General features: G+C 44.0%; 1 protein-coding gene across 8 annotated transcripts in view; it reads left to right on the forward strand.

The window, feature by feature from the left end:
• The window catches only part of LOC110537489 (cytospin-B), a 175,873-nt gene that overhangs the window by 32,956 nt on the left and 118,477 nt on the right, over positions 1 to 24,440 (forward strand). For 3 of the 8 annotated variants that reach the window (XM_090192336.1, XM_090192337.1, XM_090192344.1), the window contains exons 2-3: positions 19,930 to 20,118; positions 20,616 to 20,751. In XM_090192336.1, the coding sequence (XP_090048462.1) occupies positions 19,954 to 20,118; positions 20,616 to 20,751 (301 nt within the window). In that variant the 5' untranslated portion in view covers positions 19,930 to 19,953. Of the gene's footprint in view, positions 1 to 10,719; positions 11,096 to 19,929; positions 20,119 to 20,615; positions 20,752 to 24,440 lie in introns of those variants that run through there. The other 5 variants (XM_036937439.2, XM_036937440.2, XM_090192343.1 and 2 more) reach the window with 4 other exon arrangements.

Below are 24,440 nucleotides of genomic sequence, written 5' to 3' on the forward strand. Positions count from 1 at the left end.
CCGACCTAGAATATGTGGACATCTATAAGTACCTAGGTGTCTGGCTAGACTGCAAACTCTCCTTCCAGACTCATATCAAACATCTCCAATCCAAAATCAAATCTAGAGTCGGCTTTCTATTTCGCAACAAAGCCTCCTTCACTCACGCCACCAAACTTGCCCTAGTAAAACTGACTATCCTACCGATCCTCGACTTTGGCGATGTCATCTACAAAATAGCTTCCAATACTCTACTCAGCAAACTGGATGCAGTTTATCACAGTACCATCCGTTTTGTTACTAAAGCACCTTATACCACCCACCACTGCGACCTGTATGCTCTAGTCGGCTGGCCCTCGCTACATGTTCGCCGCCAGACCCACTGACTCCAGGTCATCTACAAGTCTATGCTAGGTAAAGCTCCGCCTTATCTCAGTTCACTGGTCACGATGGCAACACCCACCCGTAGAACGCGCTCCAGCAGTGTATCTCACTGATCTTCCCTAAAGCCAAAACCTCATTTGGCCGCCTTTCCTTCCAGTTCTCTGCTGCCTGCGACTGGAATGAATTGGAAAAATCTCTGAAGTTGGAGACTTTTATCTCCCTCACCAACTTTAAATATCTGCTATCTGAGCAGCTAACCGATCGCTGCAGCTGTACATAGTCCATCGGTATATAGCCCACCCAATTTACCTACCTCATCCCCATACTGTTTTTATTTTATTTACTTTTCTGCTCTGTTGCACACCAGTATCTCTACCTGCACATGTTCATCTGATCATTTTTCACTTCAGTGTTAATCTGCTAAATTGTAATTATTCACTCCTATGGCCTATTTATTGCCTACCTCCTCATGTCTTTTGCACACAATGTATATAGATTATTTTTTTTCTACTGTTATTTACTTGTTTATTGTTTATTGTTTACTCCATGTGTAACTCTGTTTTGTTATCTGTTCACACTGCTATGCTTTATCTTGGCCAGGTTGCAGTTGCAAATGAGAACTTGTTCTCAACTGGCCTACCTGGTTAAATAAAGGTGAAATAAAAAATAAAATAAATATGCAACGCAGGACACGCTAGATAAACTAGTAATATCATCAACCATGTGTAGTTATAACTAGTGATTATGATTGATTGATTGTTTTTTATAAAATTAAGTTTAATGCTAGCTAGCAATTTACCTTGGCTTCTACTGCATTCGCGTAACAGGCAGTCTCCTTGTGGAGTGCAACAAGAGGCAGGTGGTTGTAGCGTTGAACTAGTTAACTGTAAGGTTACAAGATTGAATCCCCCGAGCTGACAAGGTGAAAATCTGAACAAGGCAGTTAACCCACCATTCCTAGGCCGTCATTGAAAATAAGAATGTGTTCTTAACTGACTTGCCTAGTTAAATAAAGGTATATAAAAAAAAAATATATATATATTAACAAAAATCGGCAAAATCGGCGCCCAAAAATACCGATTTCCGATTGTTATGAAAATTTGAAATCGGCCCTAAGTAATCAGCCATTCCGATGAATCGGTCGACCTCTAGTTATGATATCGTTTAGGACCTTGAGCATGGCTGAGGTGCACCCATGACCAGCTCGGAAACAAGATTGCATGGCGGAGAAGGTACAGTGGGATTCGAAATGGTCGGTGATCTGTTTGTTAACTTGGCTTTTGAAGACTTAGAAAGGCAGGGTAGGATTGATATAGGTCTGTAGCAGTTTGGGTCTAGAGTGTCACCCCCTTTGAAGAGGGGGTTGACCGCGGCAGCTTTCCAATCTTTGGGGATCTCAGACGATACGAAAGAGAGTTTGAACAGCCTAGTTAATAGGGGTTTTAATTTTAGAAAGAGAGGGTCCAGATTGTCTAGCCCGAATGATTTGCAGGGGTCCAGATTTGCGGTTCTTTCAGAACATCAGCCATCTGGATTTGGGTGATGGAGAAATGGGGGAGGCTTGGGCACTGTGGGGGGCGCAGGGCTGTTGACCGGGGGTTAAAGAGAGGAGATCTCCAATGAGAAGGTGCTAATGTAGGTTACGTTTTAAAGACACGTTTATGTGGGACCGGGAGCACTGCCCTGCCCTGCCTCCAGACTCTGAAGTGGTTCCATACAGCGCCTCCGTAGCTGTTGTTTTTCTTCCTGTGTGGGAGCCAGGCAGCCACTTGGTAACCTGATCCCAGATCTGTTTGTGCTGTCTTGCAAACAACCCCAGGAATTGGCATGGCAGCTCAAACAGATCTGGGACCAGACACCGGGATAGCCTCCTGGGCCCATGGCCACAACTGGAGAATGGAGTAGAGAGTGGGACAGAAGAGCTGGGAACTGGGTGCAGATACAGCTTCTCAGCATCAATAGGAGGCTATTATTGTTTGGCCTTGAAAATACCTTTTGTAAGAATGAGTAATGACGACAATAGAGGATCCCTCCGTTGAATAAATATTATTATATTTTTCTACCTTTGATCCATTCATGCATTGTTTTTAAGTATTTTGCTTTGTGTGTTTACTGAAGTGCCCTAGTTGGTAGGTATCAGGTATCAAGGTAAGACCCATGTGCAGACTGTGTGAAGTAACAATGTTTATTGTAACAACAGGGGCAGGCAAACGACAGGTCAAGGCAGGCAGGGGTCGATAATCCAGAGTAGGAGCAAAAATACAGGATGGCAGGCAGGCTCAGGGTCAGGACAGGCAAGGGTCAAAAACCAGGAGGACAGAGAAAGAGAAGCTGGGAAAAGACAGGAGCTGACAGGAAAACGCTGGTAAGCTTGACAAACAAGACAAACTGTCACAGACAGACAGAAAACACAGGTATAAATACCCATAGGATAAGTGGGGAAGATAGACGACACCTGGAGGGGGTGGAGACAAGCACAAGGACAGGTGAAACAGATCAGGGCGTGACAGTAGGGCAATTTTTCCGATGCACAGCTAGCCTCTGAGTCTGTGTGAAGTTTTCCTCCAAGTTTTATATTGTTAGACAATAATTTAATATGATTTGAGATTGCATCAGTTAACTCTGGCAAGAAAGGGAAAAGGCAACATAGCCAGCCTATTCCTCACACTCCATGATGTCACCGTCAGGCTGTTTTTCCGTTGAGAGAAGAGAACACTCAAGGAGTTTACGAGGAGAGAATATTCCTCTCTCTTCCAAGATGATTGGCAAGTTAGTTTCTCCTTGTGAGGTGTGGGGAATATGTGTCAGTAAGAGAGGGAAACAGGGAGAGAGAGTGGGAGAGAGAATCAGAGAGAGCGAGAGAGACAGGGAAAGAGAGAGGTGAAGATGGCAGTGCTAAGAAGCCCACTCTGGCTGCCTCTCCTCTCTTCTCATTTCCTCTCATCTCCTCTCATGTTTCTCTCTGAGTGAGATATCGAGTGGACACTAGAGGCTACAGCCAACACTCTCACATATCCCACATTGACAGGTGGCTCTTCAGAACAAACCCCACACACACACCCCACATTGACAGGTGGCTCTTCAGAACAAACCTACCACACACACATGCAGCGGATTAATGCTATATAATTAATCTGTTTGGCCTGGACACAAAGGGCTGTGAGACAGGTTTAATCCTAGACACATGGAAAGTGGGATTTATAAGGAGGGTACGGGGCAACAGAAGACAAACAGCAGAGGGGCTAAGAATCTTGGAGATGGGGAAAGGGCCAATAAAACAGGGGGAAAGTTTGCAGGACCCCGGAGGGGGCAGATCCCAAGTGGACAGCCATACCCTCTGCCCAAGACGATAGCGGGGAGCCGGGGTCCGGTGGCGGTCCGCCTGTCGACGATACCTCGTGGGAAGAGCGGTCCGAGCTCTCTTCCAGGTACGCGAACAGCGGCGGACGAACATCTGGGTAGAGGGTATGTTGACCTCTTCCTCTTGCTCCTGGAAGAGCGGGGTCTGATAACTCATGGAGCACTCAAAGGGCGAGAGCTCAGTGGCCGAGCAGGGAAGGGTGTACTCCACCCACATGAGTTGCTGGCTCCAGGTGGTGGGGTTGGCCGAGACGAGGCATCGAAGAGTTGTCTCCAGGTCCTGATTGGCACACTCTGACTGGCCGTTGGATTGGGGATGAAACCCAGAGGACAGGCTGGCCGACAACCCAATGAGTGTGCTGAATGCCTTCCAGAACCGGAACGAGAACTGAGGACCACTGTTGGAAACCATGTCCACCAGAAGTCCATGGATCTGGAAGACATTCTGCACCATGAGCTGGGCAGTCTCCTTGGCAGAAGGTAGCTTAGGGAGGGGAATTAAATGGGCGGCTTTGGAAAAACCTGTCCACCACGGTGAGGATAGGGGTGTTGCGGAGGGCGACCAGTGACGAAGTCCAGGGATATATGTGACCAGGGACGATTAGGGACAGGAAGAGTTTGAAGGAGGCCAGCCGGAGTTGCCGAGGAGTCTTGTTCTGAGCACAGATGGCGCAGGCGGCGACAAACGCGGAGACGTCAGGAACCATGGTGAGCCACCATCGCACAAAGGCCAGGGTCCGACGGAAGCAAGAGTGGCAGGCAAGCCTGGAGGAATGAGCTCATTCCAGGACGGCGGAGCGGGCAGCATCTGGGACAAACATCCGGTTAGCCGGGCCCGCCTCACGGGCCTGGTTCTCTATTCCCCAGATGAGGGTAGCCGCAAGGCATGATGTAGGGGGAATGGTTTCGGGGTTCGTGGGTGTAGAAGCGGGGCAATCGCGGCGTGAAAGTGCGTCCGGCTTAACATTCTTAGACCTCGGGCGGTAGGAGATGGTGAAGTTGAACCTGGTGAACAACAGGGCCTATCGAGCTTGCATGGAGTTGAGACGCTTGGCGGTGCTGCGATATTCCAGGTTCTTGTGATCCATCCACACTACGAATGGAAGTTCTGCCCCCTCTAACCAATGTCTCCACTCCTCCAAGGCCATCTTCACTGCGAGTAGTTCTCTGTCCCCCACATCACAATTCCTCTCTGTGGCATTAAGGCAATGGGAGAAGAAGGCAGCTTAAGGTCCAGCGCAGAACGCTGGGACAGGACAGCCCCCATTCTGACATCCGAAGCGTCTACTTCCTCCATGAACTGACGGGAAGGGTCCTGATGGATCCATATGAGAGCTTTGGTGAAGTGGTTCTTAACTTCTTATGGTATAGTGGATGGTTGCGTCCCACTGGGAAAATGGGAAAATGCAGGGCGGCAAATAAAATAAAAATGATATAAAAATCAAACTTTCATTAAATGAATAACCTCAACCAAATTCCAAAGACTGGTGACATCCAGTGGAAGCGGTAGGAACTGAAGACAGGTTCCTAAGAAATATAATTTGCCAATGAGAACTCAGTGAACAGACAGACCAAAAACAAGAATTCTGAACGGCTAGTCCTCGGGGTTTTGCCTGCTACATACGTTCTGTTATACTTACATACGTGATTCAAACAGTTTTAGAAACTTCAGAGTGTTTTCTCTCCAAATCTACTAATAATATGCATATCTTATATTCCTGGCATGAGTAGCAGGAAGTTGAAATTGGGCACGCTATTTATCCAAAAGTGAAAATGCTGCCCCCTATACCTTAAGAAGTTAAGGTCCAGGAATGCCCGGTCAGCAGCTGGGGACCACGTGAACTGGACCTTGGGAGAGGTGAGTGCTAACAAGGGGTAAGCCAAGCTGCTGTAACTCCGGTTAAAACGGCGGTAAAAATTGGAAAATCCTAAGAAACATTGCAGCTGGGTTGGGGCCAATCCAGCACCGCTCTCACCTTTCCTGGATCCATCTGCACATTCCCAGCAGCGATGATGTATCCAAGGAAGGAGATGGTGGAGCGATGGAACTCACATTATTTTGCTTTGACGAACAGGTGGTTCTCCAGGAGATGCTGGAGGTCTTGTTGGACATGGAGAACGTGTTCTTGAGCTGAGCGGGAAAAGACTAGGATGTCGTCGAGGTAGACGAACACAAACCGGTTCAACATATCCCGGAGAACGCCATTAACCAGGGCATCACCAGGTATTCATAGTGTCCGCTAGCAGTGTTGAAGGCTTCCACTCATCACCTTCCCGTATCTGTACCAGGTGGTAGGCGTTCCGCAGGTCTAACTTAGAGTAGATAGTGGCCCCCTGGAGCGGCTCAAAAGCCAAGGCGATGATTGGTAGCTGGTAGCAGTTCTTAACCGTGATGTCATTGAGTCCCTGTTTGTCGATGCACAGGTGCAGGGTTTTGTCCTTCTTCTCCACAAAGAAGAACAATGCGCCGGCAGAGGAGGCAGAAAGACCAATACCCCCTGCAGCCAGGGAGTCCACGATGGACGTCTCCATAGCCTTGGGCTCCGGACCCGACAGTGAATACAGCCGTCCCCGGGGTGGTGTAGTGCCCGGCAGAAGGTCGATTCCGCAGTCATAGGGTCGATGCGGAGGAAGTGAAGTGGCCCGAGCTTTGCTGAAAACCTCCCGAAGATCCTGGTACTCCACGGGGACGGCGGAGAAGTCCGACCCTTCTTCCGGGTCCACAGGAAGACGTCCCGGGGGAAGGCTTTGCCGACTTCAGGCAATGGGCATGGCAGAACGGACTCCAGCCCATGATAGTACCAGCAGTCCAGTTGATAAGGGGATTGTGGCGCCGGCGCCAAGAAAACCCCAATACCACGGGAACCTGAGGAGACTTGATGAGCATAAACTGTATAAACTCACTGTGGTTCCCAGATACACGCAGGTGGATAGGAGTAGTATTGTGGGTGACCCTGCCTATAGAGCGCCCATCCAGTGCTCTAACATCCAGGAGACTGGAGAGGGGGTGAGTGGGGATGCCCAGCTCAGACACCAGGGTGGTGTCCATCAAACTCTCATCGGCCCCAAAGTCTGTGAGAACCCGGAGAGATTTAGACTGGTCGCCCCACAGCAGGATGTCATGGAAAGGTGTGTATGGCCCACTAGAGTACTCATATCTACTGATGAGCCTGGTCTCTTTAAGGGACAGGTAGACACATAATGACCAGCAGTTCCGCAATACAGACAACTCTGGGTGTTAAGTGTGTGTAAGCGTTCGGCTGGAGACAGCCTATCTCTGGCAAGTTGGATCGGCCCCGAAAAAGGAGAGTCGGCAGAACTCAGAGACTCTCGGGGGAACTCGGGTAAGCTTGGATCCTCTCGGGACGTAGACGCCGGGGACTTCCGGAGTTCCTCTGAGGCAAGGTGAGATTCTTTGGCGAGCGATTGGGACTGGAATCAAACCTCCTCTCCTTCCTACGTTCCTGTAGCCGCCATCGATCCGGATGGTCAAGGCGATGAGCGAATCGAGATCCGTAGGCAGCTCCCGGGCTGCGAGCTCGTCCTTAACCTCCTCCGATAAACCATGAACGTATGTTTCGAACAGGGATTCTGGGTTCTAGGCACTCTCGGCAGCCAACGTGCCGAAATCAACCGCATAGTCCGCCACACTGTGGGACTCTTGCCGAAGCTGGAGTAACTTCCAGGCAACCTCGCTCTACAACGTAGAGTCAAAAACATTTTTCACCTAAGCCACGAAGTCCTCCAGGCTGAAACACATGGCAAATTGTTGTTCCCACACCGCCGTAGCCCAGGCGAGAGCCCTCCTGGACATTAACGTTATGAGATACGCTATCTTCGAGCGGTCAGAGGGGAAGGAAAAGGGCTGGAACTCGAAGATGATGGAACACTGGGAGAGAAACGCCCAACAGGTTCCTGACCCTCCAGTGAAATGTTCCGGAGGAGGTACGTGGGGGTGGCCTGGAGAGACTCACTGCTGACAGTGGTGTTACTGGGGGGCTGGCAGGCTACTGTCGTGGCCGGCTGCCTCACAGATAATCTGCGGAGTTGCTCCAGCAATGTATTCAAGGCACAGTCATAGCGTTCTGCCAGGGAATCCGTCCAGAAGACCTCAAAGTAACTCCTCATGACTCCCAATGGTGGCTCCTTGGGAGGAGATATTGTTGTGGAGCTGGTCCGAGTCTGCTGGGTCAGTCATGACCAGTTCGTACTATCAGACCTGCAGACAGACAGTTTGAAGTAACAAAAGATTATTACAAAAATAGGGGTCAGGCAAACGACAGGTCAAGAGCAGGCAGAGGTCAGTAATCTAGAGCAGAGTCCGAAAGGTACAGAACGACAGGGCACGCAAAATGGTCAAAACCGGGAAAACTAGAAAACAGGGACTAGAGCGAAAACAGGAGTACGGAAAAAATGCTGGTAGGCTTGACAAGACAAGACAAACTGGCAACAGACAAACAGAAAACACAGGTATAAATACACAGGGGTTAATGGGGCAGAAGGGCGACGCCTGGAGGTGGGTGGAGACAAGCACAAAGACAGGGGAAACCGATCAGGGTGTAACAATCTTTTTTACTTTTAGTTTTATACACGAGCTTCAAACAGCTGAAAATACAATATTTTTGGTTCTGGAAAAAATATTTCACAGCAGTTTAGATGGTACAATGATTCTCTACACTATACATGCTTGTTTTGTCAGAAACTGAAATTAGGCAAACTATTAGAATTTTTTCAACCAGGAAATGGTGGGGTGATTTCTGCATAATGCAGCTTTAAGTCAGTGTCATGGTTACAGTCACGGTCACTTAGGCTATTATAATAATGATATAGCATGTGATGCATCTTTCCCTATGGTCATTGTTATTGTCAGAGACTCGTGGCCTCACTAATGACTGTAAATTAACAGTCAATCCGTAGTGGCTACCCAGTACACAGATGATGATCATTGTGACATGTGAGCAATGTTCCCTCTAAACTGCGTGCAGGCGCGAAGCTCCCTGTGACTGCCATGCATAACAAATATCAGCCCGCACAGAGTAGCACGAGATTGAACTTCACTGAACTTTCTAGAGTTTTCCTCCTTAGTTAACATTGTCAAAGTTTCCCTTTACTGTGGGAATTGTGATCGAGTCAACGCAATATTAGCCACTTTCAATGCAACGTCCCGAAACAAAACAAACTTTGCAAGACTTAGTATGCAAAACTAAATATGCAAGCGATTTTCTTGTAGGCAGAACACATCACTGCGTGATTCTTTTGCATTGCCATACAGACTCAACACGTACTCTACACAGACCGTTGTAGCATAACCAATCAGAGCTGCAGTAAGCCTATATGCAAATTGCCATAATGGAACTATGCCATTCAGTTTAAACTGGACTGTGTTAACAGCATGAGCGGTGGTCGTGAATAGATGCGCTTTTAAAAAAATATCAAAGCGAGAGCTGCATTTAGCCATGTGTGCACATTTTTTTTATATCCTTTGCTAGTTAATGAGTTATTAGCACAGTTATAAATCATTTGTAGTCAGCAATGGGGGAGTGGTTGCTTCCAACAAGAGCACAAAATGTGTGCATTTAAAGCCATCTTTGAAAAGCGAGTCAGGAAAATAACTTTTTTAATGCCTAAAAGGGGCACTGTTGTATTTTTAGACTGTCTTGAATAAGTTAAGTAGCCAATAGGCGTAGTGTAGTATAATTGGTCTGATTCTCTGTAATAATGGTATGGGAATAATAATTAATTTGATTTTGTAAAGTGGGAGAAGTGGATAAACAAGTTAATTTAAAGCCCTGTATGTTTTTTTTCAAATGTCTCATGGAATGCAGGCCTACATTGAACACCACATATTGGCTGCTACTGTGGACTGATTGATAGAACAGCTATTTCCATGTTAAAATGTTATGGGATGTGTTTTTCTCCATAGTTTTTGATGGTAGACCACTCTGGTAGGACTATATTACGATCAAATAACCACAGTAGCCTACTTGACCACTGTTAAAACTATAACTTAAAGCAGTTACAGCCTCAGTGTTCACAGTAAACACGCACCGGAAGTTGCACAGAAGTTTCACAATGTTGAAGGGAACATTGCTTGTGAGTCAGTTGTCTACTGGCTGAAAATCTGAAATTGTGTGTTTTTTTATTTTATGCAAGAATTAAATTGAAACTAAAGGCAGGCGGAGTGGTCTGGGCTTAATCAGGCTCTAAATCTGAATATGTTTCTGTGTGGGGTGTCAAACAGGATGTGGGGCCTGTAAACCTCTCTGCTCTCTGAAACATTTCTCAGTCGTTAGGCAGCCTTGGAAACATCTTTTGTGTGGTATAGGCCTTGTACAGTGCAGTACAGGGGTGTGGTCAGCCAGCCAGAGTTCCCTATTTTACCGCTCACCACAAACTGACTGGAGTGTTTTCCATCACAACCCAGAGAGCAGTAATATTCTCCAGCTTATTACTACCCACATTTTCTACGGACTTGTCATGTTGTAAGTTGACGATCCAAATTTGAACAGTTGGAAAATGTGTAAAATGCTTACCACAAATGCTTAATCCTTGGCCCTCCCTCTTCTCTCTACTGAAGCTAGAACTATTTTCTTCTGAGACAAAGACAAGCTTTGTCAGCACAGCCAGGACATTTGGAAGTGAGAAATGTGCACGTCGTCCACCAAGGCATCTGGTGCTTTTGATTTCTAAAATACTAGTATATTCAAAGACATGAATAAAAGAAGCACATATCTTCCTACTAAGGACGAGCAACACAGACACAGGTCTCGAAAGTTATTTACCATACAATGGGGTGATTGTGTCCTCTACAATCTGTCATACACATGAGCTAAGCCTAAGGTAGCCTAAATCAAATGACCACAGTGTCCTGAGGGAAGGGAGACAAATAACAGGATTGAAATAAAATATATTCTCAAAACAACTGCGTCTCCACCTCTCCCACCGCCTGTACCTCAGCTTGGAAAAATAGTCTGAGTGGGGAGGGAGACTTCCTCGTGGCTAGACTGTGTGTGTGTGTGTGTGTGTGTGTGTGTGTGTGTGTGTGTGTGTGTGTGTGCGTGTGTGCGTGCGTGCGTGCGTGCGTGCTTGCGTGTCAGAGAGAGGTATAGGCAGCACAGAGGCAGACAGGCTGCTTCCGTGTCTTGATCTGTGTGTGTGGAGGCAGTAGCAGCTGGACTACTCTTGGCCCTGCTGCTCTTTCTCAGTGGCTCTCTGATCCAAAGGTCTGGCGTGTTGCTCTCTGTGCATAGACGCTGTATGTGTAGTCTGTCCAGCTCAACTCCGGTAGGAGTCAGTCAGTGTATATAGGGGGAGTTACAGTGCAGGGCAGTTTCTGTGAAGGTGTCATCAAGACCATTGCTGTTTTCTTTCTGTGAGTACACTCTCTATGACACTCTATCCCTCTGTCTCCCTTTCTCTTTCACCCCCTTTTGATATCCATGTTTATGTTTTTTAGAGCTCAGTCTCAGTCTGTGACCTTTCAGAAGTTGGTTAAAGGTAGTCAGGTTGAAACATGAAACCTTTAAGGTATTTGAGGACATTAGTTGGACAATTGAAAATTAAAAATGTTTTTTTTTTATGGCTGATCTTAACAGATATCCACAGATCTTTTTTAGTAACATTATGGGCTAAATATACGAGTCACTTTTTCTCTGAAGTAACAACCTGCTATATAATGCTAGTGTTGGTCATAGTTCACCAGCAGTTCATCTCTTTAGAGTCTTGGTTATTTAAAGGCTGATTGAGGCTGAAGCCTGCCCTGGGCTGAGCCATGCAGAGTGGGTCACACATCAGAGGATGTGATGAAGCAGTGTGATATTCAACCCAACATCCTTTCTCCAACCCACTGCCAAACTGGGGCCAGCCAGGACTCAGGAGCCACCCACCCACTGTTTACTGTGGTGGATAATGCTGAGGAAATGAATCAGGCTCCTCCATATTCATGTTAGCTACAGTATGTTCAGCTAGCATTACAGTATGTTCAGCTAGCAATGAGAGAGAGATATATTTTAAGGGTATTACGAGGTGTATTTGGTGTATTATACCCCAAGTACATTTTTTGTTGTTGTGTGGTTGTTTAGGTAGGCCTAGATCTACAGTATTCGGTGCACCACTGCTTGTTGTAGCATCTGTCATCTCCATGGTGTGATTCCTATATAGCCAATATATGGAATCGTATGTAACCATCTGCAATCCATTCATTAAAGGACTGTGTCAGTCTTAATATTAAAGGAATAAGCACAGAGACGCCACTTAATGTGTGGGTCTATGTGGTGGGCATCTCCTCTCAGGAAGTTGACTGAGAATTGCCTCATCAGGGTCGGGGGATGTCTTCTGTCAGTGACAGAAAGAGTGAGAGTGGAGATGTCTGTCAGTGCTACCAAGCTCCATTAACCTTCTGATGATGGGAGCATGCCCCTGTGCCCTATATCCACATCTGCTCCCAGAAAAACAGAAACACTGAGCATGGGCTGGGTAGAGAGACTGGACTGGTAGCCCGCCCACAGCACCTGCTTTATTGTACCTTCCCTATGAGATCAAGATACACAGTTCATTGGAGGGAGGTCTCCCACTGTGTGGGATTATAGACTGGAAAACGTTTAAAGTTCAACTTTCTGTGGACTGGTTTCATAGGGTAATTTCCTTAAGATTATGATATAAACAGTAGCCTATTTGGTTGTTGTGGTTCATGGGATGTTTGTTGTCAAAGGGATAGCGTAGCAATGTTCTCCAAATTGTTTGTTGTCTCTCCTTTAGGGCTCAAATGGATAAGAGGAGGTCTCAAAAGTGTTTCACTCACATCTCAATCCCAAACAGATAAGAAATGTCAGTTGGTACAAGCTTTCCTTATCTAAACTCAGCAACCTTTGGATTGTTGTTAGCTCTATGTCTAAGAAAACCCCATAAGATCTCTATATTTGTAATCATCTCTTTTTGAGAAAGTCTTTACATCCCCTTGCTGTCAAAGTCCATGTAATTAGTGAAAATAACACTCCAATAGTCAGGGCAGTAGCTTTGGTAACTAGAAAATCATAATCTACTTTTTAATTTGCAGATATGCTGCTGACAAATTCCCATATTTAGCCTAACCTTCCCACAAACCGATTTTGCCACATTACTCATATTTCCTGAGGAATATTGTGTTTTTGTGAAAATGTTTGAAGGGAAATTAGGGAAAACTAATCAAGAAGACTTCATATTAATAAATAAAGTAAGCTTTCATATTCTGATGTCTTTCTCTCTCGCTCTCTCTCTCTTTCTAAGACATTGGGTTTGTCATAATTAGGTCATTTTGATGGAGGACACACTCTCAGTCTAGTAATGTCCTTCTCTCACTGCTGAGGAACATTAAAGGTTGTCTTTACATAACTGTGTCCTGACAGTATAAAAACTAAACCTTGAGTGGGGCTGTTGCAGTGACCGTATTACCGCCACACCGGCGGTCACGGTAATTAGGCTTCTCCAAGCTCTGATTCTGCTGATGGTCATTAGTAGCCTACCAAACTTGCTAACTGCCTGGTACTCAGCACTCTATTGTTCCTCTAATCACTCTGACATCAATGCAAATGTATCGAAAATCTAATCAAACACTTCATGAGAACCCATGAGCTCATGTTGTGCAACATTTCTATAGGCTATGCCAGTGGTTCCCAAACCACTTTTATACCCCTTCTAGCACCAGGGTCAGCACACTCTCAAATGTTGTTTTTTTGCCATCATTGTAAGCCTGTCACACACACACTATACGATACATTTTTAAACATAATAATGAGTGTGAGTTTTATCACATCCCGGCTCGTGGGAAGTGACAAAGAGCTCTTATAGGACCAGGGCACAAATAATAATATAATAATAATCAATTTATTTAGCCATCTTATATATAAAACCATTTGACATTGTCGGTAAGCTTCAGTTCATTTGCACACAAAAAAATCATACAATGATGGAAAGACCTGTGTGTTGTCCTTGTTAATGCAGACACAAAAGAGCTCCAACTTCTCAATCATAGCCTCAATTTTGTCCCTGTAATCCTAGATTCAGATCATTCAGGCGAGAAAAAACATCACCCAGATAGGCCAGTTGTGTGAGAAACCAGTCATCATGCAAGCAGTCAGACAAGTGAAAATTATGGTCAGTAAAGAAAACTTTAAGCTCATCTCTCAATTAAAAAAAAAATAGTCAATACTTTGCCCCTTGATAACGAGCGCATTTCTGTATGTTGTAAAAGTGTTACATGGTTGCTGCCCATATCATTGCATAATGCTAAAAATACACGAGAGTTCAGAGGCCTTGCTTTAACAAAGTTAACCATTTTCACTGTAGTGTCCAAAACGTCTTTCAAGCTGTCAGGCATTTCGAATCATAGTCGCACACCTCATGTAGGCTAGCCCATAGGCCTATATGTTTTGATAAGATTTGTATCACAACTAAAGTGGCCAAATAACATCTTAAAATTAAGCACATTCATTTGTTTTACAAGGGGTTTAGAGCCTAAATGGCATACATAAGCTTCAATATGCACATCGGAATTGGATAAGGACTCGCACAGTTGTGTCCCCGATGTGTCTGTCTTCACTTGTAGCCTGTGAAAAAGACCCGATCACGTGATGGAGAGCCATGTGAGTGAGAGGTGCTTAGGAGTGCGCAGCTCTCAGGGAGAAGAGCACAATGCAGCACTCCAGGCCAATGGCACAACGACCACTGGCCGCAAAAGACATGGATTTTTTAGGGTGCATTACGGCCACAAAAGGGATGCCACTGTAAAATTTGAGGCATTATCAAGTGCTTGTCAAATTGTGAATGAGAGACGAATGAAGAGTGTACAGTCGGCGCAAAAAAACTAAGCAGAGCTCATACCTTTCAAGCTACTTTTTAAAAATCATCATTAGAGTCTCATCATGCAGCCTTACGTTGTATTAAAAATCAAAACATATAGCCCAACGTTTGTAGAACAACTAAAGTTACATTAATAACTCTAAATTAAGAATATAGGAGTACCTATTTATTTTTTAACAACTCAACACAGATTAGCTGCATGTGCGCACACCCCCAAATCGTTTGGAGAAAATATTTATATCTTTTTTCAGCTTTATTCAGTTGTATTCTTCATACTATAAGATAATTCCACGGAATTCTAAGCAAATCTTGTCTGCAAAATGAACTAGTGTAACTCACAGCCGTTTGGCAATAGCCAGATCAGGACCAGAGTTTGCTATTCTGTTCTTCTGAAATGGTCTACATTTTCTTCATATCATGCTTTATTAGACCTGTATAAAATAAATAATGGATTTATTTTGAAGGTGTAGGCTATATTATATGGATTTATTAGACTTTTAAAAATGTAAATGTTCCAAAGGTCTCCATCAGTGGCTTGTAGGCTGTGTGTGGAAACCAGGAGATGCTATATGTGCTTATTTTAATTAATGGTCAGTTACTGTGAGACCGACAGTTATTTGCTTGACAATCACCGGCTGACTAATTTTCGTGATTGCCACAGCCCTAACCTTGAGTCATGCACTACTACGAAGGTAAAAACAAATGTGGCCCTTGTGTCTTTGTCAGGATGCAGACTTTGCCTATATAGGCCCAGGCTATGTCTCAGCATACTGCAGAGACAGGTTTTACAAACAGTGTTTTACAAACAGTGAGCTGATTTCCAAATATTAGCTAATAAGTCTTTCCCTTTATTGCTTTTGACTCATGATTATTCAACAGACTTTACCTCAGTGTTTGCTTCCTCAATTTCTGTTATTTCGCAATTTCACTACATTTTCAAATTTAAAGCTGCTCTTAGCTTTTCCTCAATTTTTGTCTCACTTCCTCATCTTGGCTTCATGTTTTACCAACTTTTCGATATGATTTACATAGGCCTAACTATTGTCACATGCATTTGCCTATCTAGCTGAGGTACAGTACCAGACCTGTCTGTGAAAATGCAAGTGTGGATGGATGATATCACACAGGCATGAGGAGAAGACAGTGGGCTCTAGCAACATCATATGACGGGCCACACACAGCACACACGTTTTGTTCTTCTATCCTCGTGGGGACCTAAAATATATTTCCATTTGAACCCCTACACCTAACCTAAAACCTAACCCTAAACTTAACTCACTAACCCCTTACCCATACCGTAACTATAACCCTAATTGTAACCCTAACCCTAAACCTAACCCCTAAGCTTAAAATAGCCTTTGTCCTCATGGGGATGTGAGAAATGTCCCCACGAGGGAGAATTGTTTTACTAGCCTTGTGGGGACTTTTGGGGATTTTAGGTAACCACATGGATAGATGAACCAATCCGATAAGACTGTAAGGACCTGCAAGTTCTCTATTTACAGTTCAATATAAAAAATATGTATATATATATATATAAAGTGACATTGGGAACTTTCCTAAGGAGACAACCACCTATAGATCAGCAGACCTGGGTTCAATGGATTCAAATTGTATTTGAAATCTATAAAATACTTTTATTGAATTTGCCCAGCGCAATGAATTTGTCCGGCGCAATGGAACTAATGGAACATTTCCAAAAGGGCAAAACTCTGCCCACCTGGCTGTCATCTCAAACTATTTTAATGATTTAAAATACCATTTGAACCCAGATCTGGGTAGATGATTTTGCTGGGAAGCCAGCTTGGTTTTTATTCCTGCTCATGCTGCCTTTCAATATACACCCCAGGAGGTTGTGTGAAAGCCTGGGCTAAAAATAAGAGGCAAGCTGCTTGTAGCATGTCACGTTAAATGTGCTAAATGCCTTGCAGTGTTAGGGCTGGAGGTATGCTAACTGTGATGTTGGTTAATGTTTTAAGAACACATACACCCTGCAATGTTCCCTGACTGATCTGCCGAATGTGGTGACATCTCACTTTCCATTCGTTTTGCCCTTTCTGGCCTGCTATCTCTTAGTATGCACTTTTTGGATCTCGAAGAATCATGTCTAGATTTTAATGCAACTTATTATAATGCAGAAGTGCCCTTTGCTTAGATTAGCTTTTTAGTTCATTGTAGAGTTGAAGTACGACTCAATTTGATTCTAAATAGGCCTTCCTGCAATAGAAATGTTAACTTTAGGTCTATGCTGTATGCTGCGGTAACTAGAGTAAATGCGGAAGCTGTCTGCCCTAAGCCCTCAGCTGATCCCTTTTATTGATGTAGGACACCAGAGGTAAATATGTACACAGTGGTGGAAAAAGTACCCAATTGTCATACTTGAGTAAAAGTAAAGATGCCTTAATAGAAAATTACTCAAGTAAAAGTGAAAGCCACCCTGTAAAATACTACTTGAGTAAAAGTCTAAAAGTATTTGGTTTTACATATACTTAATGTCAAAAGTACATTTAATTGCTAAAATATACTTAAGTATCAAAAGTAAAAGTATAAATCATTTCAAATTCCTTATATTAAGCAAATCAGACGGCACCATAAAAAAAAAACGTAATTTACAATCGAAGCGTTTGTGTTTAGTGGGTCTGCCAGATCAGAGGCAGTATGGATGATAAAGGATGTTCTCTTGATAAGTGTGTGAATTGGACCATTTTTCTGTCCTGCTAAGCATTAAAATGTAACTAGTACCTTTGGGTGTCAGGGAAAATGTATGAATTAATTACATGTCAAAGTTGTCCAAAATATAAAGAGTAAAGTACAGATACCCATAAAATGACTTCAGTGGTACTTTAAAGTTGTGGTGGCAGCATCATGTTATGGGGTGCTTTGCTGCAGGAGGGACTGGTGCACTTCGCAAAATAGATGGCATCATGAGGCAGGAAAATTATGTAGATATATTGAAGCAACATCTCAAGACATCAGTCAGGAAGTTAAAGCTTGGTCGCAAATTAGTCTTCCAAATGGACAATGACCCCAAGCATACTTCCAAAGTTGTGGCAAATGGCTTAAGGACAACAAAGTCAAGGTATTGGAGTGGCCATCACAAAGCCCTGACCTCAAATCCTATAGAATATTTGTGGGCAGAACTGAAAAAGCATGTGCGAGCAAGGAGGCTTACAAACTTTACTCAGTTACACCAGCTCTGTCAGGAGGAATGGGCCAAAATACACCCAACTTATTGTGGGAAGCTTGTGGAAGGCTACCCAAAATGTTTGACCCAAGTTAAACAATTTAAAGGCAATGCTACCAAATTCTAATTGAGTGTATGTAAACTTCTGACTGACTGGGAATGTGATGAAAGAAATAAAGCTGAAATAAATCATTGTCTCAACTATTATTCTGACATTTCACATTCTTAAAATGAAGTGGTGATCCTAACTGACCTAAAACAGGGAATTTTTACTAGGATTAAATGTCAGAAATTGTGAAAAACTGAGTTTAAATGTATTTGGCTAAGGTGCATGTAAACTTCTGACTTCAACTGTAGGTATAGCAGACTGGGTCAGAGAGAGGTTGAAAATGTTATTGAAGACACGTGCCAGCTGGTCAGCGTATGCTCTGAGTATGCGTCCTGGTAATCTGCCTGACCCTGCGGCCTTGTTAATGTTAACCTGTTTAAAGGTCTTACTCACATCGGTTACGGAGAGCATCCGGAACAGCTGGTGCTCTCATGCATTGTTCAGTGTTGCTTGCCTTGAAGCGAGCATAGAAGGCAATTAGCTCATCTGGTAGGCTCGCGTCACTGGGCAGCTTGCGGTTGTGTTTCCCTTTGTAATCTGTGATAGTTTGAAATACCCTTCCACATCTGACGAACTCAAAGCCGGCATATTAGGATTCAAGCCTGTTTGAAGGCTCGTCGGAGGTCGTAGTGGGATTTCTTATAAGCGTCTGTATTAGTGTCCCGCTCCCTGAAAGTGGCAGCTCTAGCCTTTAGCTCAGTGTGGATGTTGCCTGTAATCCATAGCATCTGGTAGGGATGTAGGTTCACTGTGGGGACGGCATCATCAATTAATTTATTAATGAAGCCGGTGACTGATGTGATAATTTCCTTAATGACATCGGATGAATCCCAGAACATATTCCAGCCTGTGCTAGCGAAACAGTCCTGTAGCTTAACATCCGCTTCATCGGACCACTTCCGTATTCAGCGCGTCACTGGTACTTCCTGTTTGTGTTTTTGCTTGTAAGCAAAAATCAGGAGGATAGAGTTATGGTCAGATTTGCCAAATGGAGGGCGAGGGAGAGCTTTGTATGCATTTCTGTGTGTGTAGTTAAGTTGATTTAGAGTTTTTTCGCCTCTAGTTGCACAGGTGACATGCTGGTAGAAATGAGGCACTCTCACTCTGTGTTTGTTTGTTTGTGTATGCTATGCGTGTCAGTCAGTAATGATTGGGATACCCTTCCCTCAGACCTCACCTCCCCACCTTGCTTCAAATCAATGAATGAGTTCCACAGGGAGCTGTAGTAAAGCTCATTACAGTAAAGAGTGGAGAAAGCAGTCAGTGGCTCTCCAAGCTAAGAGCACCACCTGTCTGCTGGACACAGACTAGCCTACATCATATTTCATTATGTGTAGGCTATTCAGAATATTTGTCTCTATTTGCAAACAGACATGTGCATTGGTTATTGATGCCAAGCCACTGCCGGTTAAATTACAATCTTCATCTTCCCCTAGTTAAGTGCCTTCAAACCAACTCAGTTGTGTGGTCTGAGTGTGTTGTGTTATATTTGGTTTCCAGTCCAAATCAAATCAAATCAAATCCCTGTGTTGTGTTTTCTCAGCTCTGTAACAGGATGTGTCCTGACTAGCGGGAGTTGACAGTCTCAATACCTCAGCTGTCCTCTCACTCTGCTCAGAGTGGTGTCATACCCATACACTGTCTTGTATGTCTTGGCACAGGCTGAAATGCCATCAGTGGCAGCACCATATCTGCTAACCACCCCTTCGCAGACTATACTCTCTCTTCTCTCAAACGTATAGGCCTACAGTAGTCTCCCTTTCACTTTACAACTGTACCAAATGTACCCAATATCTGCTTGATAAGATGTAGTCATCTTTTCCTGTACCGGATGCCACCCAAAGGGTGATGTGAATCTGGAATAGTTTATCTAATACCACGGGCCATGTTTCACTTATTTCTATTGAAATAAGCTAAATAATGTAAACCCGTACTGAATATATAGGCTAATCGTGATTCAGTTCTACTTCATAATTTCAACCAGCAGACGTCACAATGACTGAAGCATTTGTGTCATACCCATGTATTCATAATAATATTTACACCCTGTTATCTCTCTCTCTCCTGTCCATTGTAGGCAGCAGGTATAGCAGACAGAGTCATGCTGAAAGGGGGCATGGCCAAGGCAGTGCTGCCCAAGCCAGGGCTCCAGGAGAGGGCCAAGCAAGCCTCCCTTGCCCCCTCTACCACCACCTCCACCACAGCTACAGGCATCAAAACCTCCAGATCCTCCAACACCCTGGCCACAGACCTGCGCCTTAGCAGGGTGAGTGGTGCCAGACACAGTAGATGACAGGGGCACCACTGAACACACCCAACATCTCCTTGATGAATGGTGGGAGGTTGGGAGTGGAACAGGTGGGAGGGAGATAGGGGAAGAGACCACCCCTTACATTTTTCTAAGAGCATCTCTGTCCATTTGGATGATTGAAATAAATGTTCAATTGAATTAGCCTACCTCTGCATCACGTGCAGACACTGATCTCGGCAGGGTTTTACAAAGTATACACACTCTTACAAAAAAAGGTGCTATCTAGAACCTAAAAGGGTTCTTCAGCTATCCCCTTTCCACAGAGGGTTTTTACATTAAACCCAAACGGGTTCTACCTGGAACCAAAAAGGGTTGCATTGACAGCATGATTATTTGTCTGAGAGTGCTTTTCAATTTAATACTAGTAGATTGAGGATGTTTTCCAATTGGTAAGGTAATCTGTGGTTTGCTAAATCCTGACTGAGTGTGTATGTATGTGTATATTGTTCTAGCTGAAGAGGGCCAGTAGTGATGACACACTGGCCAAGCCTGCCCTGGGTGCGGCAGCCACAGGCTCACGCATGAAGAAGACTGTCACTGCAGGGGCCATCTCTGACCTGGCCGAAGCAAGACCTCGCAGCCTCTCAGGTAGGGGACCCATAGTTCAGTGCACACACACCCACACGTTTTGTTCTTTTATCCTCTTGGGGACGTAACATTTATTTCCATTCAAAATCTTATTTTCCCTAACTTTAACGAAATCTAACTCTTAAACTTAAACCTAACCACTAACCCATTACCCTAACCCTAATTCTAACCCTAATCCGAACCCCTAAATTTAAAATAGCTTTTGTTCTTATGGAGATGTGGGAAAAGTCCCCACAAGGGATAATTTTTCTTGTTTTACTATCCTTGAGGGGACTTTTGGGGATTTTAGGTCCCCACATGTATAGAAAAACCAACCCACACACACACATAGAGTGCATTCGGAAAGTATTCAGACCCTTTGACTTTTTCCATATTTTGTTACATTACAGCCTTATTCTGTATTACATATTTTTTTAGACATTTTTGCAAATGTACATACGTATTCAGACCCTTCACTCAGTACTTTGTTGAAGCACCATTGGCAGCTATTACATCCTCGAGCCTTCTTGTGTATGACACTACAAGCTTGGCACACCTGTATTTGGGGAGTTTCTCCCGATCTTCTCTGCAGATCCTCTCAAGCTCTGTCAGGTTGGAAGGAGAGCGTTGCTGCACAGCTATTTTCAGGTGTCTCCAGAGATGTTCGATCAGGTTGAAGTCCGGGCTCTGGCTGGGCCACTCAAGGACATTCAGAGACTTGTCCCGAAGCCAGTCCTGCATTGTCTTGGCTGTGTGCTTAGGGTCGTTGTCCTGTTTGAAGGTGAACCTTCGCCCCAGTCTGGTTCTGAGCGCCCTGGAGCAGGTTTTCATCAAGGATCTCTGTACTTTGCGGTGTTCATCTTTCCCTCGATCCTGACTAGTCTCCCATTCCCTGCCGCTGAAAAACATCACCACAGCATGATGCTGCCACCACCATGCTTTACCGTTGGGATGGTGCCAGGTTTCCTCCAAATGTGTCACTTGGCATTCAGACCAAAGAGTTCAATCTTAGTGTCATCAGACCAGAGAATGTTGTTTCTCATGGTCTGAGAGTCCTTTAGGTGCCTTTTGGCAAACTCCAAGCGGGCTGTCATGTGCCTTTTTACTGAGGAGTGGCTTCCGTCTGGCCACTCTACCATAAAAGCCTGATTGGTGGAGTGCTGTAGAGATGGTGGTCCTTCTGGAATGTTCTCCCATTTCCACAGAAGAACTCTGGAGCTCTGTCAGAGTGACCATCGGGTTCTTGGTCACCTCCCTGACCAAGGCCCTTCTCCCCTGAGTGCTCAGTTTGGCTGGGAAGAGCCTTGGTGGTTCCAAACTTCTTCCATTTAAGAATGATGGAGGCCACTGTGTTCTTCAATGCTGCAGACATTTTTTGGTGCCCTTCCCCAGATCTGTGCCTCGACACTTTTCTGTCTCAGAGCTCTACAGACAATTCCTTCGACCTCATGGCTTGGTTTTTGCTCTGACATGCACTGTCAATTGTGGGACCTTATATAGACAGGTGTGTGCCTTTCCAAATCATGTCCAATCAATTGAATTTACCACAGGTGGACTCCAATCAAGTTGTAGAAACATCTCAAGGATGATCAATGGAAACAGGATGCACCGGAGCTCAATTTCGAGTTTCATAGAAAAGGGTATGGATACTTATGTAAATAAGGTGTTTCTGTTTTTTATTTGTATTACATTTGCAAAAATGTCTAAAAACCTGTTTTCACTTTGTAGTTATGGGGTATTGTGTGTAGATTGATGAGGGAAAACATGTATTTAATACATTTTAGAGTAAGGCAAGAACGTAACAAAATGTGGAAAAAATCAGGGGTCTGAATACTTTCTGAAATGCACTGTATATGTACATTCATGCTACACACATATCACAACTGCTGCAACCACTCTTATTATTACACTGCACAATTTAAACACTACCCTCCAATCCCCCTTCCCCAAAACACGTGTAAATATTGGACTATAAATTGTGTGTTATTCTTATGCTAAAAGGTTTATTCTATTCTACTGAGCCATTTACTTTATGTTCATAAAGTAAATGGCAGTTAACCCACTGTTCCTAGGCCGTCATTGAAAATAAGAATTTGTTCTTAACTGACTTGCCTAGTTAAATAAAGGTAAAATAAAATATTCTTATATTTTCTTATTTCTTATTGTTGTTGCATTGTCCAGAAGGAACCTGCAATAATCATTTCGTTGGACGGTGTATATCATGTGTATCCTGTACATATGACTAATAAAACATTAAACTTGTAACACACACACACAATCACACGTCCCTTTTACTTCCTCTTTCTTTGTTATCCATATGAAACAATATTCCACCTGAAAAGAAAATGTAAACTCTGGGTCCTTCCGACAAAAAGTAACTGAATGGACAAGTATCAATCAATGTTATTCTATCAAATATTGTAGTTTACTTTTTGTATGCTGAGTTGTCTGTCTGTGTGAAATAATTACACACACTGCATTTACATATCAGAGTGTATAATGGTGTTTTTCCAATAATCAGTTCAGAAGCACACTTCACTCCTTCTTGTAGTCCCTGTTGCTGATTTCATTTTGCTCTGTGACGTACAACCAGGGAGACATCGGGTACAACTTCCCCTGATGGCCACTAGAGGGCCATAGATCATCACTCTGATTTTTCTGAAAAGGCTCAAGTTCTACAATACAAGCCATAAAGAACTTTCCCTGAAATCCCCTCTTTATTTCCATATCTGTTCAGTGTCTAGCTGGCCTGTTGGGATGCAGGTGGTAGTCTGAGTAGTCTCCTATTGTTTCGGTGTCCAAACCTGACACAGTGAGTGGACATTATCGTTGTCTGTCCCTGTAACGACCTCTGAATAGTTCTCTGAACTGTGGCCATTTGTTCTGCCATGATACAGAAAATATGAGGACTTATTTTCCAATAGGATAGGTCGGCGCTTATTGAAAGGGAAAGAATGATCATCATTGTTCTCCTTAGAGAGATTTGTGTGTGTGTGTGTGTGTGTGTGTGTGTGTGTGTGTGTGTGTGTGTGTGTGTGTGTGTGTGTGTGTGTGTGTGTGTGTGTGTGTGTGTGTGTGTGTGTGTGTGTGAAGCGTGTGCACACGTACAGTATGTGTCTTTGTGTGTGCGTTAGTGCAGCAAGCGTGAATGTGTTGGGTTGTTGTTAGTGAGTTACACACTCAGATGTTTAGTGTTAGGGACTGTCAGTCAGGGGTCCGAACATGGGTGAGCATGAGGCCATCTTACAAAAGAACACCCAGAACATGTTTGACTGAGTTGACTGTGTTGGACTCTGTGTTGGAACCTCAATAACAACCTTAGCAAATTAACCCAGGGCTCTGTCATTGTGACAGCATAATACTGTAACTGTATCACACTTTCGCCCACTGGACACATGCTGTACACATCAATCATTAAGATAGATCTCTCAATTACAGCAGGCATTCATTATGGGCTATATTTTCTAAATATTTTGACTAGTTCACTGTTTAATGTCATTTGGATTTGCCGTAAATTTATATTAGATTCAACTATACTTTATAGTCTGTTTTACACTGAAATTTGAATTGCATTATATGTTCCATGTCACATAAGTATTTAATGCATTACACAATTAAGGCTCTTGTAATGATTTTCTGAGCATGTGAATAATAAACTCGACCCTTAGCTGTTGTATAAACCCTGTCTGGGTTTTGACTGAACTGAGCAT

The sequence above is a fragment of the Oncorhynchus mykiss genome, chromosome 12 (genome assembly GCF_057628025.1).
Source record: "Oncorhynchus mykiss isolate SJ-2025 chromosome 12, ASM5762802v1, whole genome shotgun sequence".
Taxonomy (NCBI): domain Eukaryota; kingdom Metazoa; phylum Chordata; class Actinopteri; order Salmoniformes; family Salmonidae; genus Oncorhynchus; species Oncorhynchus mykiss.